General features: G+C 36.9%; 2 protein-coding genes across 8 annotated transcripts; one reads left to right on the top strand and one right to left on the bottom strand.

Annotated features, from left to right (window-relative positions):
- Positions 1-474: 474 nt before the first annotated feature.
- phf23b (PHD finger protein 23b) lies at positions 475-9,590 on the bottom strand. 7 transcript variants are annotated; one of them, XM_079810981.1, is made up of 7 exons: positions 9,084-9,573; positions 7,915-7,946; positions 7,740-7,832; positions 7,065-7,121; positions 6,314-6,917; positions 6,126-6,161; positions 2,207-3,507 (listed from the first exon to the last, which is right to left on the bottom strand). In XM_079810981.1, the coding sequence occupies exons 1-7, from the start codon at positions 9,109-9,111 to the stop codon at positions 3,503-3,505; spliced, it is 855 nt and encodes a 284-aa protein (XP_079667107.1). In that variant the 5' UTR covers positions 9,112-9,573; the 3' UTR covers positions 2,207-3,502. The 7 variants fall into 7 exon arrangements, with proteins under 7 accessions (XP_079667110.1, XP_079667109.1, XP_079667108.1 ...); XM_079810978.1 differs by lacking the exon at positions 2,207-3,507 and having other exon boundaries at positions 4,633-6,161; positions 9,084-9,300; positions 9,377-9,564; XM_079810983.1 differs by lacking the exon at positions 7,065-7,121 and having other exon boundaries at positions 709-3,507.
- Positions 9,547-12,239, top strand: hsbp1a (heat shock factor binding protein 1a). The gene is made up of 4 exons (XM_079810985.1): positions 9,547-10,809; positions 11,398-11,464; positions 11,609-11,753; positions 11,989-12,239. The coding sequence occupies exons 1-3, from the start codon at positions 10,765-10,767 to the stop codon at positions 11,728-11,730; spliced, it is 234 nt and encodes a 77-aa protein (XP_079667111.1). The 5' UTR covers positions 9,547-10,764; the 3' UTR covers positions 11,731-11,753; positions 11,989-12,239.
- The last annotated feature ends 4,711 nt before the right edge of the window (positions 12,240-16,950 follow it).

Raw genomic sequence — 16,950 nt, 5'->3', positions numbered from 1 at the left:
ACTCATACCATGAGGTGCTTCGAGTAAAAGTTTTTCATAATAACTCGATGAAAAATATAATTGTTCTCTAAACAAAAGCACACTCAAAGACATACCGTAGTATATTGGTCAAAATATAGTACATTTTTCGATCCTGTTGGCAAGTGGTAAAAAGATGAGGTTTTAGTCTCTTTTTTTTTTTTTTTACCACGTCGTTTATTCCCACCAACAGGAGGCACAACTGAGCAAATATCTCATCCATTCAGCCAATGATTATTAGCTGTGTTTAATCATTTCTCCCGTTTTATTCCCAGCATTTATACAAATAAAGGGCTGTGAATTTGTATATGTAATGTGAACATGTTAATGTATATTTAATACATGTATGTCTGTATGTATGCAGGTGTGAAACCTAGCTTATGCCCAGTCACATTTTACTGAAAAATAATAAAAATAAATAAAGTATATTTTGTTAGGAATTTCTTTTTTATTTTTGCTTGTTGACGGGATAATTCAAGACATTTAATCACATTCCAAATATAATTTCAAATGTTTGTTACAATAATATTTTTTGTTATAGTACCATCTTGTGGAAATCCCTACTGTACACACGACAACTGAAATTACTTTTTTACCAGTTGACATTTGACAATTGCTGATAAAAAGAAGAACAATCTTGTAAACATTTATTAAAGCTTTCAAATGGTGGAAAAAAACAAAGATGGAAATGGATGAGCATGTGAACATTTTATTCAGAAGAAGCCGGAAATGGAATCAGAGGAAAAGGACATTTTTTATTTTAGCCATTACAGTTCCTGAATTATAAGTGATTTTTTTACATGCTGAAAATATGCTGCTTCAACCCCTAATGAAATTACAATGCAGATGAAAACAATCTAAAGAAAGATTTTTCAAAACAGAAATTCACATACACATTCAGAAATATTGTATTTCCAGGCATTACAGAGAACTATGCAGTAAAACAGCTTTAATCAGCATTTAAACAGCTCCAAATCAATTTTGCTCTGTTTTAAATGTAAAAGACTGCATTTTCCACAGAGATTTACAATTTAGTTTGTATCTGTTATGCCCTGTCATGTCTGTGGTTTAATGTTTGGTATAATGTTCTGCATTTTGTTTTGCCACTTCACCAGTAATATAACTAGTAGACTGTCACTATAAGGGAAAACAAAGAGCATACACATTTGACTTGCTCAACATCCATAAGACAAAGCTGAGAGCAGGCTGTAAACCAGTAGACAAATATATTTTCAATTTAATTAAATGCAAATCTTGTGAGCAGTACTGTAGAAAAACTGATCCATACCTTGGATGAAATCAGAGTAGTGCAATTTGCACTCTGCATAATACTCGAGATCTTATTTAACGCCAAATGAAGTGCTGAAAATGAACCACCCATTCTATCATATGAAATATGTTGGAAAAATGTTACTGCATTCTCAATAATTGTTATATACAATGAAAATACACAACCTAAAATAACATGCATAGTAAAAATGTTGTTGATTCTGCAAATCATTTTCACGAAAAGGCTTATATTGGTGCTGGCACTGGACTAAATGTGGAACTCTAGGTACTTATAGGGGAGAAATGAGAAGGCGGGATTGTCAAAAATGAACACACACACATTTTACTCTAATTAGAGTAATCAGTGGCAACAATTTGTTCTCAGTCTCTGTTGACAGACATCTTGGCGGATTGCAGTGGCCCTGTTTAGTAAAGGTAGTTTATTTTCACCATGGGTTGTCTCACTTGTCTGTCAACAGCTAGTCTATGTCTGGTGGCCCCAGTTGCCCGAAATAGCAATAATTAGGATAGGGAGGGAAAAGAGGAAAGGAGAAAACGTGTCAGACTGCTGGTAGGCCATCCACAGAGGCCTATCCTCAACTTGCTTATGTGTGTGTGTTTCCTCTGTTAATACTACGACCATCCCTAATGAGACAGAGAGACAGAGAGAGAGAGAGAGAGAGAGAGAGAGAGAGAGAGAGAGAGAGAGAGAGAGAGAGAGAGAGAGACCGTTCTGGTGTACGTGGATGAGAATCCAGTGTTTTGCAACTGTGAAATTGGGCGAGACAAGATTATCTGATACCTGAACAGGCCACACACAGAGCCTCTAAATGACTGAACATTCAAAATTTGTACGAATGTCAACTAGCTAAAGTGCACAGGGTTGCATGTCGTCTCGTAAAATTACTAGAGATGCGTAATATCGGAACCATAACCTTTATTAGCGGATATCAGAGATTCACTGCACATGCCAGTTTCTTACAAATATATATATTTTACCTTTTAACATGACTAATAACACATTCTTTAAAAACACCAATAAATTAATAACTATTAAATGTAGGCCAAATCTTTGGCAAATCTCAGAACGAATGTTTTATTTTTTTATTTATTTAGAGAATATATAGTAGAAGTGACGAGTTTTTGATCATAACAAAGAACCCCCAGTTCTTGACTCAATTTTGATTATGCCAAAAAAGCTTCAATGGTGTGTGATAATGCTTTCGTGGTTATTTTGATATTTATTGAATACAAAAATTAACATGCTAGTTCATAAAATTAAATTAAAACTGAATTAATTAATTAAAACTAAACCCATAAAATTATGCCAAGATTGGAACCTCTAAAAGGTTATATAAAGTGCCTGACAGAACTTTTTAAGGTTCTATATAGAACGTTTTCTTTGAATTTTAAAATCAGTGCAGAAATCACAACATCACATTTACTAACATAACTGTTTAATTAGGAGTAAAGTACACAATATAGCTGAATTAAAGCCTTGCACCTTTCAGGGCAATATGTAAATGAAACATAAGAATATCCCAAACATGTCACTATGAAATACTGACTTATAAGTCTCTTATAACATTCTGTGGGTGTCCTTGAAGTAGATATTGTCTTGTCAATTTGTTAACCTGAGTTGAACTAGAACATTTTAACAACAACCAAAATGATGCTTTTATCATGTTCTTATCTTTTTGGAGGGTGGGTGAAGTCATGCTCGACACACACACTCCCTTTATCCATAATCTCCTGGTCATCCTATATAAACCCACCCCAGCTTCAGGTCTACAAATACCCAAAACACACATGCCCTTGACAAAGAGGACGGCAAGGCAACATACACATTCAACACAGGACAGAGCAGGATTGTCAAACAGCTCCTGAAGAAACTTCATTCAAGGTAAATATCAGAAACACAATAGACTTTTCTTAAATTCTGAGTTTAGTCCTAATAACTGTGCTGCATTTTCCCACATTTTTTGTAACGCGTGACCAGTAAAAGTAAACAGAAACTCTGTGAACTAGAAGTTTGAAACCATTTCTAATCAGCTAATTGTGTGCAAATGTGTTAAAGCAAATATATTAAACACTCTTTTTCTCAATATTATATTTGGTGTGATGTTGTACCCTCAGATGATGTGCTCCAGGTGTTTGCTACTTATTCTGGTTGTCTACTTCTTGATGGACGAGCTTTATGCTTTCCTGATACCAGTCAGACTGCGAACGAAAAGAGTAAATATCACATTAATTATATGCTTCATTTACTCTCTTCTCAACAGAATATACATTTATACACAGTTTTGATGTGCTGTGTTTTTAATACAGCATTGAAATATATCCGATATATTAAAATACATCTAAATCCCCACAGAGCAATCACAGGTCGGATCAGGAGATGTCACCACACATCTATGAGCTCTCTGATCTGGCAGACTTGTTCCCAGGAAATGAAGGGGAAATGACTCGGGACTGGGATCCCAATCCGGCCAAGTCTCCTGCCTTCTTTTCCCCTTTGGAACATATCAATGTGCAACCGGCAAACAGCAACCGCCGCAAAAACAAGGATAAGAGGTCGGTGGGAATATTAACGCAGATGTTTTAAGTATTTCAATTACAATTTATGAAATAAAATCTAATTAAATATAAAAATGTATATTTATATACATATAATTTAATTATTAATTTTACAATTTGTAAAGTGATTTACAAATTAATGTTTTTTGGAATTCTTAGTTCTCCGTGGCAGCTAATCTATGATATCTTCAAGCCCAAATTCACACATTTCCTAAATTTTTACTCCCAAAAGGAGGAGGATCACGGTTCCTCTGGACCCCATCGGCAGCTCCCACTTGTCTACTTGGAACAGAAAGGTATTTTCAAAGAAAAAACCTTGGTGGCTTGGCTACATACATTTGAAGACTGCATTTCCTATCAATGTTAAAATATATATATTTTCCCCCTTAGGAGGAACCTGGAGATTTTAAGGAGTATGACACAAAGTGATCAAGCAGACAGATTACACATATACCGTTAAAACCGACAATTTATTATGTTGTGTAGTTTTGGTCCTTTTTACTCTTTTTTTATAATTCTTTTTATTAAGTCATTGCATCTCAGGTTTATGAACTGTGACTTATTTATTTGTATTTATGTTTTGCAAATATTAGCTTATCAGCTCCCTCTAGTGGTGTGCCGACTGACAGACACTGTACTGGTGTTGCTGCAAAATAAAACATACCTGGGTAAACTGAGTCTTGTCTAATATTCTTTCAACTTGTTAAGATGCATCATGTCTTTGTGAATTAAAATAAGAGCTAGATTAGGAAAATAAGACATTCAAAGCCCAATAAAGAAAAGTTTTATTTCTTCAGGTAGTTAAAGAAAACGATATCAGATGCAAAAAATATACCTTTTGCTTTGCTTTTCTCTTCACTTTCACATATTTACACTTCTCAGAATCTGTGATATTTACAGACTGAAATATGAAGCAAGAGAGGTCTGGCTTACGGGGATTCCCCCTTCCCCCTTGCTTCAGAAATAAACAAACAAACAAAACAAAAAAATCCAAACAATAGTCTCCAATCTAATTCAAATGAAAGAGCTTGTAGCATAAATGAGCAATCTTCACCAGTTCTCAGAGTTTAAAACCCCCAAACAATTGCTGAAAACAATTACAACCATTCTATTCGAGGACAGCTTCAGCAAAGCGCCTAAATCTAGCCTTCACATCTTATTAAACTGAAATCTTCCAAAAAAATCAATTTAACACATTGAGAAAAAAATAGAACACTATGTTGTGCAAGTAATTAAAGACTGAACAGTTTTGATATTCTTCGACAAAGTACATGGGTTAACATACTGTACATTACCAGTAGAGTTAGAAGAAATGAATGTTTGATATATCACTAATTGAAACTGAAAGGATTTCCTGCTTAAATGACTCGTATAGCTCTTTATATTTGATCATCTAATATATGTTAGCCAACAGGTCAAGCTCATTTGGATGTGACATATCAATTAAAAGGGTGCAATTCAAACAGTCTTTCACCTACAGGAAAAGGCATTCAGACTAACACAATACATCTATTATTCTTCAAAAAAAAAAGTCATTTATCCAAATAAAAAATTATCAACTGGACAATTCACTAAGAAATAATGTATTTTCTAATAGCAGTGATGTCAACAATCTCTCATTGCATATCTTTGGCAAATTTATGACAGTATTTTCCTGTAATCTGTAGGTTTTTTTTCTTTTAAATTGTAGTGTCAATACAACCAATATAGTATGCATTTGTGGAAACTGTAGGGTGGAAATTCTCACAAAGGAAAATAGTGCCAATTACCCAATATGCAAGCCAATCATTTCAAACAAATGTCAATTTGATGCGACAAAGAATAGTTTAAAAATAGTTCCAAACGAGCCGTCACATTTGAGCCAAACAGAATTCACACTACTCATGGTCAATTACCAACTCAGAAGGTAAGAGATCAATTCAAACATCATTTCTCAGTGAACTCCATCTGTAATTGAGATCTTTGACTGCAAAACGTAAGGAGTAACTAGTTGCCAAAACTAGAACTGCAAAGAAAAAAGGATTTTGAAACCGAAAATTGTGTTGGATACAAAATCTGGAGAACCGGGAACATTCAGAGCTTGGAGGGAATGATCACCCTCATCTAAGTGTCTTTTTTATTACTTGATCGCCGAGAGTCTCTGCATTTGTGGCAGTTAAATATGTCGGGCACGTTAGACTTCTTAATTTTGGCGCAAGAGAGGTGCACCCACACGCTGCACTGATTACATTCAATCATGGGCCGTCCTGCAAAGGGTTTACCGCAGTAACAGGTGATCAAGTCCCACGAATCATCCCCTGTAAGGAAAAGATATATAAAATAAATAAAAAAAGAAATATAAAAAACAAAAGAAAAAAATAAGTCCTACGCATTAAAAAAACAAAAAAACATTCATTCATACATACATACACAATTTATCTAAATCTTCCTCGGTCCCTAATAAACTCACCTGACTCCACCATTATGTCTTCATCCGCTATCCAAGTCTCGCCTTCACTGGAGCTCATATCCGCCTCTCTTGTGGCCTCCTCCTTCTCCTCTTTCACCTGTGCCTGTAGTCTGTGCTCAGTCATTGCTCCCCGGTCCGAATGCTCCTCTCCATGGCCGAGACCGTTCTCAGAGTCTGACTCGCTGTGGGCCGAGCTCTTAAGCTTCTTAAGGGCTTTGGACTGTTTGGGGTTTTTACTGCGCTTGATCCTTGCACGTTTCTCACCACCGCTGCTACTGCTACTGCCAGCGCCTGAACCAAGAGAAAGACGCTTCAGCTTCTTGTCCTTTTTGCGCTCAGCTTTGCTGGCCACTTGGCCCTCATAGAAAGAGTCTTTTAAACACATTTTGTCCATCAGGGAGCTGTCAGATGAGAGCCTCCGCATACTCTTGTTGCTCTTATTGGCACGAGCCTTGCGAACGAAGGTGTGGATGGTGTGCAAGTCCGACGTGCCGTGACTCCAGCTGGGAGCCATATTAGAACTGGCTCCACCTAAAACACCGCCTTCTCCCGAACCACCGGAGTTATTTGGAGAACTGGAGGATGCCGCCGACCATGGCCTTTCCTGCCGACAGAAACAGGCACACAAATCTCAATCTGGATGGATCGGATGACATTTGGCATTATAACACCAAAGCCATTACTGACATCTAGAAATACAGTTTAAAAAGACCAGTCGAAAGTTCAAGAGGACATTCAAAGCAAAACGTACATTGACAGCACTGGTTAAACCAGGGGTGTCCAATCCTGATCCTGGAGGGCCAATGTCCTGCAGAGTTTAGGAGCAGGAGAAGGACAGGACACCCCTGGGTTATACTCGGTAAATATGCAGATTATCAACGTTATCATCAGCAGGTCATGATTATTAAATTTCAGAATAAAAATTCAGCACTTTTTTTTTAACTCCTCTATCAGCCAATTAAACAGTTTTCCACTAGATTTTCCTATTTAGTTATCCATATCTGAAAAATCAAGTATAGGTTGACCTCTACCAATCAAGGGGCCGGATGCACCAACTATGCACAAGTTACAACTGAGCCTAGTTTTGGCAAAGGGGCACTAAGTTACAACTTGCCAACAAAAAAATATTTTTGCGTTGCACCATTAAACTTATTTGAAACGTAACCCTACGCATAACATAAATATTTACGTAAGCCAGTAGTAACCAAATAACAAATTTAATGAACTGGGCCAAAAAGTTATTGTTTTACCTGAGAGACTTATGAATGGCTGGTGCAACCCTACCTAGCACATTAATCACAGGCTCTATCCCTTGAAATGGGTGTCAAAATGTTGCAGCACCGGGAGGTCTCCAGGAACAGGAACTTTGCAAGGGCTTTTAATAAATAAAACCACACATACATGTGAAACAATGCTCCATTCTTACCTCCTTTGGAGAAGGGATGTAACCTGCATATGCAAGAACAAAACTGCAAAACTTGTTGAAGTCCTCCACTGTCCTCTTTCTTCTCTCTGATGGCTGGACATGAACATCAATTATTAGCATTAGGGCAAACACTGCCATCTGTAGGGTGAACATTTTATTTCCTTGTTTGACTTACCAGATTCTCTGCTTTGCACTTCAGTAATGAATCTACGTAGAAAACAGAAGGAAAATAAATAACATTATTCGTGGCTTAACAACAGGTTTGACCGAGAGAGCGTTGCACTTGGAGTCGATTCGTGCCGTTCTCAGTCGTACAAACCTTGTAAAAGTGCGTTATTGACGAAAAGCTAACTGGCTAGCTGTGCTATTCCTCGCGACACCCTGTTGATTGAGGCGTAAAATTCAAGTGCGCAAGGCACCATTTTACGTCCAAACATCCACACGGTTTGAAGGACTTAAACCGTGGAGAAAACAGACGAATTTAGCGACATACACATTAAGCTAAACCGTTGATAAAGGTAAAAGGACGCAGCAGCATGTGGCGTAAGCCTTATTCTCGACGTCGAAACGAGCCAAGGCAACTTCACTGGTTTGGAATCTCCTATAAAACAATATATGGTTGATTATGAAGTATTTACAACAACCATATCAATAAGAGGAACCAGAAACCGTCGACAATACATTTACCGCGGCAAAACAAAGAGTTACAGTTAGGCAGCGAAATGCTACCACGCTAAAGCACAGTACAGTGACCTGTTTTAAAAAGGCAACATTTGGGTCTTAAATTGTATACAATATCAGAGAAAACACCGAACTCTGTATTAAACAAAACTGTTCAACTGGCAACATCGGCTAAAAGGATCAACAGCAGCAACTACTTTAAAACAGAGCTGGTTTACTTGGCGAAGACAAATGCGCAACAATGCGTAACTGCGGTTTTGTAAACGTGCACATTAAATCATTTCAACAGAAAGCAGTGGTTGGACATCAGGAATGATTTTTAATCATATACGAGTTACTGCATAACGAATAGCTACAATCAACTCGAAAAATTTCACCCCATTGCACAAGATAGCAACTTGGCCAATCCCTGCATGAACCAGCTCGCGCAAGTAAAATGTCCAATACTACATAACAACGATCAAAAATTACAAAGTGGCTGATAATGAATCAGGTTTACTAGAAAAATCAGTCTTCTAAACTTAAGAGTATGTTAAGTTACTGCAGTAATAAAGCTGCTAACATGCTAGCTGACTCTGCTAAAACTGATCGTTGATGGGTGTTGCCTAACACAACATGGTTAAAGTTTAAATATTTAAAATCAAAGTCAAGGTTTTTCATTACCTTGGTGCTCGGACATTATTTCAAGCATTGTCGCCTAATAAGCTCGATCCTCTTCAGTTGGATGACACCGAGCAGCGTCAATCTTCGCCCGGCTTGGGCGCAGCAAGCCCCGGCTGACCAGCTATGGTGTAGTTAGCTGGGCATCAGAATGATTTAAACGACGATTTTACTTCTTTTTACAAGCGGATCCAACGGAATATCGCTGGATCTTGAGTCCCTGGAAGGATTAATTAACTTAATTTTGGTCAGCAAGTATAGCGTTGCAAAAATAATCCAGCTGGCAGTTCAATTACCTAACGGACCACCAAGTGAAAAAGAACCAATAATAAAACCAAGGATCCTGCATGTTTTTTGCAAACGAACGTTAGTAATAAAAAAAACTCTACGCTATCCTTTTGACGAAAGGGGAAAACGACCAAAGTTCTCCAAAAATTACGTCTGCGTGCCGCCTCCGGCGCGCCTCACCAAAGTCGACGATGTCAACTGACTCAAGAAACCCCTTGCGGTGAAATTGCCGTTGCGATGTAGAATTTACCCTCCAATGGTTAATGGAAAATGTAGTCCAACCAATGTGATTTGCCGACAGATTGTACTAAATGCAACGACGAATAAACAACGATACCCATAATTCCTTGCGCCAGTCGTTGGTCTGCTGTGTTCATGGGAAATTGAGTATATCTGTTTTCAAATCTTATGGTTTGTGTTTGCATTGAGCACATGATTAAACAAATAGTGATAGATTTATAAACTTTAATGCTTCTATGTAGATTTTTTGGACATTTCAAACAATATGTAATTGTAAGATTAGTAGTTAGACAGGCTTTACTTTCATGTTCATGTCGGTTGCCAGTGACGTTTTACCATTGAGCTTAACCCAGTGGAATGGCTAGGAAGCTGATTGCTATGCAATAACTTATTTACAACTGAAGGGGGCGCTAGGAGGCTCAGAAAGCATTGGTTCCCAGGGATAAGCTTCTTCTATTGTTTAAATGGCGGTTACTCGGTTGCACAGGAGACGGTAAATAAAATTATTTAAATCTAGGAAATAAATGGTAGCGTGTCCGCGGGCATATTTGGCAATAAAATAAATTAAAACGTAATAATGTCAAAATGCCATAACACGTCTTAAATATATTAAATAGCATAAAAAGTCTCAAATGCTATAATTTGTTGAGCCCGAATGGAAAGAGTGATCATAAACAAATATTCTTCATTTATTGGAAAGCTAAATATCACCTCGACTCGTGTTTGCTTTAGTGTTTATTAGTATCTACTATAAAATATAATCAAAAGGCTGAAAATCATTGTTTGTTTATTTATTTTAGGTATATCGCCAGCCCTAATAACTATTTATACATTTCAGCGTATCATATTCAGATTTATGTTACATAATATTCTTTTTAATTGGTGTTTTGCTGCAAAATGGCCATGTCTGATTTTCTGAGCCACCGAGCGCCACCTGTAGTAAATACAATTATTGCAACTAAAATGTATAAACCGCTCTATTGATTTTAGTTCACTGACCAAACCCCTTAACAACGAAGTCAGCAGCGACTGCTTTCCACGGCAGTTTCCACCTTGAATGCATCACACAGTACTGTAACGCTACTGCCTTGACAAGGCTCTTGATCACACAAGCAGTAAGAACACGCGAAGGCGCTTATAATTGTTGAAGAAGATAATGTCCGATAAGGACCTCAAACCGTCGCAGGACCTGACTGTTGTGGTGAGTGTTTGATTTTCACCGAGGTGCAATGCTGGGTCGAGCACTTACAGTCGCCTAGTATTTAGTCACGCTCACTTCCCTAGCCAAAGTCAATTAGTGTATAATAATGAGAAGTGTTGAGTGCTGTGATTAGCCTTACTTCATTAATCGTTGTGTGTGTCTTGAACTCGTACTGACAGACCACTCTTATGAGTTCCTAAAGCGAATGTTTTCTTTCTTCATCAATCTATAGTTACATTAAATTAGAATGTAGATAAGAATGTATTTCAGGAGGGTTATAAAACGAGGGCTTTCTTTATTTCAATGTTAGCTATCGTGTGTGATTACACGATGATGTTGAGAGGTTTCCCTTGTTACTATGGTTTCGGTTCCACGCGTGGGCGGAGAGCATGCCCTTAAACTGCTGTTTTTACTCCTGTGTGGGAAGCCCACGCAAAACCCACACGATTCTAGATATTTCATTTATGCTAGTTGTTCATTCACAATTTTTATAAAACGGTTCAGGTTTAATCTTCTAAATACTTGTTTCGTTTTTACTTTAACTTGTTTCGTTTTTACTTTAATTTGTTTTTATTTTATTCAATTCAGGTACAGACATTGCTGCAGCAGATGCAGGACAAGTTCCAGACCATGTCAGACCAGATTATTGGGCGAAATATCCTTCTGCATATAATAATTTCAATAATTGCTCAGACCTAATTGTAGCTGAATTGAGTTGAATACACTAGATATACACTAATTCATGCTTGATTATGAGATGATAGGTTATTCAAAAACTATTTTGTCTTAATTCTAATACTTGATGAGATGAGTACGCGAATCGATGACCTGGAGAAGAACATCTCTGATCTCATGACTCAGGCAGGTGTGGAGGAGTTAGAGGAGGAGATAAAAGTCACGGAGACATCTGGAACCGCTTGAAGGCAATGACCAACACTATCTTAGTAAGTATAGGCGGTGCCACTTTGAAGATGGCTTTTTATTTTATTTAGAGAACACTTACATTCCATAAATTGCAGTAGAACAGGTTTTTGAAACTACATTTGGATTCATCTACTTGTGATACAGTATATAAAGAAATTATACATTCATAGTCATCTTTTTTTAAACAAAGTTACTTGTAGATTTAAGTTACTTGTGGTTTGTTTTTGTTTATGTTTAGTATCTTTTCTCTTTCAGACCGCCAAGGAACACAGTGAGGACCTTCTACTGCAGTATCAGAATTTTTAAACGAAATGTGAATTCATCCTTTTTTAAGTAATTAATTAAAAATGGTGCTTGCCTATGTGTATTACATATTATATAATTAAATTACTGGCCAGAAGATTAAGATATTAAAACCTTCTTTTGTATTTATTCGTTGTAATGACAAGAGGGAAATCATGTGGTTCCTGCATGTTTTGCTGATTAATAAAAAACCCATGAAATAACTTGATTATTGCAGTTTTCTTCCCTGTTAAAACAGAAAACAGGCAGGGGTCATTCCTTTTTACATAACCAATGGTATGTCATTTAAATAATGCCATGCAGTGTAAATATTGTTTTTATAGATTTGCATTTCATAGACGAAGTATTTAATCAGAATACATGGATACTTTTAAATGAAAAGTTTATGCAGCCAGATGGTGTGTGGTTAGGACATCTATCTACCAGCAGGGGTTAACTGGACCAAAATAAAGTCCCTTTAGTTTTTGGCCAATCCTTCACTAGTGACTAGGATGATGTCAAAGGCAGCAGATCAGTCAAACCCCTGTAGATGTGTTATTAGAGGAAGTGAATTTGCCAATACTCTGAAATTACTCTGGATCTGGCATCAGAGGGAATGAGGTCTATTTTGGGTTGGCCAATTACATTTGGCAAAACAACAACCAGTTTGAAACTAAGTAAAGGAAGAATGGAATGTTGAAACCTAAATCATTTCTAAAACGTAATTATTCATTAACTAAAATAATCGATTTTATTACTTACTGTTTACAAAAATGAAGCTGGGTCTATTTATTCTACACCAGACTCGAGTACGTTGTGTTGAAACCTGCTGACAAGAAAGAACGTGCAAGCAAGCTGTCCTAAAACTGACTTGTACGTCACTCCTCCTGGGAAGTTCATATTTTATGAGTTGGGAATTCAGGTGCGTTCGTCGGAGCAAGTTGGTGGTGTAGCCTAAACCTTCTCTTAATTAACTACTCAAAAATACCGACTGGTAAACTACACTTCTAGAAAATGAAGAACAATTAAAGGATTAGTTCACTTTCAAATAAACTTTTGCTTATAATTTACTCACCCCCTTGTCTTCCAAGATATCCATGTCTTTCTGTCTTCAGTCGAAAAGAAATGAAGATTTTTGATGAATACATTTCAGGATATTCCTCCATATAATGGAAGTCAATAGACCCCAAACGGTTCAAGGTCCAAATGAGAGGTTCAGTACAGCTTCAAAGGGCTTTAAACCACATCAAACGGTACCAGACGATCAATAAGGGTCTTATAGCGAAACGATCTGCCTTTTTTTTTTTTAATAAATAAAGTTTAAGTTTTATAAGTACAAATGCTCGCCTTGCTCTGTTCAGTGTTGCGCGCTCGTGACGTCACGTAAAACGCAATTACGTTGAAAAGGTCACGCTAGACGCAGGCGGAAGTACAGAGTCAGTGTTTATAAATGAGCGGAAGGAGGACCGTATCCACATATTCAAACGTCTTTGCTCCTGCGTCTAGCGTGACCTTTTCAACGTAATTGCGTTTTACGTGACGTCACGAGCGCGCAACATTGAACAGAGCAAGGCGAGCATTTGTGCTTATAAAACTTAAACTTTATTTATTTAAAAATGACTAGATAAGACCCTTATTGATCGTCTGGTACCGTTTTATGTGGTTTAAAGCCCTTTGAAGCTGTACTGAACCTCTCATTTGGACCTTGAACCGTTTGGGGTCTATTGACTTCCATTGGAGGAATATCGTGAAATGTTTTCATCAAAAATCTTCATTTCTTTTCGACTGAAGACAGAAAGACATGGATATCTTGGATGACAAGGGGGTGAGTAAATTATAAGCAAAAGTTTATTTGAAAGTGAAATAATCCTTTAATGTGCCTCAGCTCAGGTGCGTTTTGCTTTTTTATGTTTTTAATTAATTTATGAAGACACTGTACATTTTATACATAAGCCTATTATATTGTTATTTCCCAATGCTATTATTTTTTTGTTCAGGTAATTAGCTTATTTTGTTATAAATAAAAAAGCCTGAACGCCACGTTTCTCACGGACACGCCCCCAACTCGTAAACTCGGGGGTTTTCAACTTGTATTTATGGCTTTGAGGCGGCGTTCATGTGCGTTCAACTCGTAAATACGATATTTCCGACATGACTTGAATGCACCTTTAGCATGCTAGTATATAGGCTGCTAATGCTAACCCTATAGTGTGAGAAATTACGTTATCTCCCTTGCTACCGGTAGCTCACTGACTCTCCCCTGCTCAGCCACACAACATGCGCGTTTATCAGCTAATTTAACGTTACATAAATTACGCAGGTAAAAGCCTCATACAATAAGTTATTCATAAATCAACATTTATTGACGGCCACATTGCAAACACGAGTCGATAAAACCTGTGATATGTAACCGAGGCACAGCTGGCAGCTACCGTTACTGGGTTTCTTACTGATTATTTCTAAAAGCAAAATAATACTCATCACAGTCATCAGGTATGTATGCAATTATAGATAAGGTGTGCCAGCTCGAAAATATTATTGCATAGATAACTTTTGTTTTTTCTTCGTTCAATAAAAGTAAACAAAGTTTGAACGTTTTCAAACCTTCAAATTAGAATATTAGGCTAGAAGTAGGCCTATTTGTGGTACACATAGTTCTCTGAACCAAAAAAAGTTGACCTGAATAGGAAATTAACTATATAGTTAGTATATGAAGGCTACAGCATCTTATGAGATGTCCAGGGCTGCCAACTTTTGAGTTCAGCTTGGATTTATTAAAAACACAAAAAAAGTGTATTGTGAATTATTGTCAAAACATTTGGTAGGCTAACTGAACAGAAATTCATTAGGTTTCGATTGAATATTTTCTTTATCCTATATAAAACAATGGTAAAAATAGTTCTAACACTGCTGTGTTTTGAAGGCCTCGCGGCCTTTATGACTGAGAAACAATTATTACAAAAGGTCAGATGCGTTTGAGAAAGTCTTATGGCTCAGTAGTTTTTTGTAATGTCAGGGGATTTCCCTCAAACACAGGTGGCTGTGAACGAATAAAACCACTATTATGAGGAATAAAATGTCACATGAAGGCTTCTCACTTTTGGAAAGAAGCAGATTGGCCTTGGAAAATGTTAAATCTTGCCTCTGATCAAGGGTTGACCATCAATTGGCAGTCTTCCACAATTAGAGAAAGGCGAGACAAGAAATTCTTAATCATGTGAAAGAGGAGGAGTGAATCTTGCCAGAAATGTAAGTTGCTTGGTTATTGCGAAATAACAGACATAAGAATGGTGCCCTGGCCAGAGACAAACTCTGATGTTCTGCAGGCACTCGGCTTTGTTGCTTTGTACGATAAAGTCTTATTTTGACTTCTGGAACTCTGCCTCTTGAGCTTCATTCGCAAGGAAGAGATGACATTTCTCCACAACAGTTTACTGACAACGTGTTACAATGTTGTTTTTATTCACTGTTGGTACTCTGTTTTTATTAGGGCTGGGTATTGACACAAATTTCACGATTCGAGTTGATTTCGATGCACAAGTCAGTGATTCGATTCCGATCTCAATATCAGGTACAGTACATAGCAGGTCTCACTTAAGTTCTCATTCAGTTCAGTCAGTGTCCTTTTTTTGGTGGTGGTTCTTGGCCAGTACTCAGGGGAAAAATATGACATTGTTATAATATAATTGCACTGGCCTCCTGTTACTGTAAACCAAGATAAGTTTTAATGAAATCTAAATATTACTGAAACGTAATATTTACACTGATAGGGTTTAGATTAAGCCAGGATTAGCCCTTAGTTTAATTGGGACATCCAATGGGTGCAGAAATGACACATTTCACTTTTAATCGAATAAGAGGTTCAGGTTTGGAGTACTATTCACGTAGAAATTGAAATTAATTAAACATCTTTTCTGAGAATAAGTTAGTTTGTGGTTTGTCAATTTATTACTGTAATAGAGGCATTATTTCATAAAGGGTACAATGTTCATTATTAGCTAAAGGTCATTTACATTTGTCCATTTGTTTTATGACTTTTGGAGACTTTATCGTACATCTTTTTATGAAATGTATCTGGCAGTCAGGTCAACAATACAGTATGGCTGAGATGGCATGTCTTCGCAAATAAAAGCTATCTGTAATTTCCACTTGGTGGAGCTATTTTGTTACTTTTTCAACATTCTACCGTTATATCACTTTGAAATATTGTTGAAAATTTATATATTCTGTGTCATTATTGTTAGAATTGACCAGAAGGAATCAATTAGTGTTCAATAAATGTTCACATCAAAGCCTAAATGGCAAGATTCTGTCTAAATCATTCCTTTAGGAGGTAGTCCTAAATGTGAAGGTAAATGTAACAGAGGTAAGTCCATGTGGGGTTTTGTGTCTTGCTGATACTAATTTCCAAGGTGTTATGATGTTCATGAATCTCTGTGATAGTATATGTGCGTTTGTGCAACAATGTTTTTTCAAGAGTTGGAAATTAGATTCCTGTCTTTGTCTCAAAGCTGAAAGTCTCAACACACTCGATAGAGGTAATTTTATACCTCAGCTGGGAGTACACTTTCCCTCTGGAGTCTGGATTGTAACGAAGTATACAATTTCTCTCTCTCTCTCTACCACTCTACCAACCAAGATTTTGCCCTCCATCATATGCATTTAACACAGCAACCCATAAGACAAAACTCTTCAGCCTTTTGGAATTTTGACAGGCTTTTTTTTCTTTACACTTTAACATATTTGAAGGGAATCTTTTTTGCACCATGCATTTTGGCCACATATTTGGTTATATAAGATCTGTTTATTCAAATACCTGGAAGGGGAGATATACTAGCCAGGTGGACAATAAGAATAGTGTTTTGATGAGGTTTATAATGATAATAAACTAAAACAAATATCCAGTCTCTGATTGAGACAGATCTGCCATCCCAT

The sequence above is a fragment of the Gobio gobio genome (assembly GCF_949357685.1).
Source record: "Gobio gobio genome assembly, chromosome: 2".
Taxonomy (NCBI): Eukaryota; Metazoa; Chordata; class Actinopteri; order Cypriniformes; family Gobionidae; genus Gobio; species Gobio gobio.
Note: the sequence above shows the minus strand (reverse complement) of the source record. Positions and strands in the feature narration are given on the sequence as shown.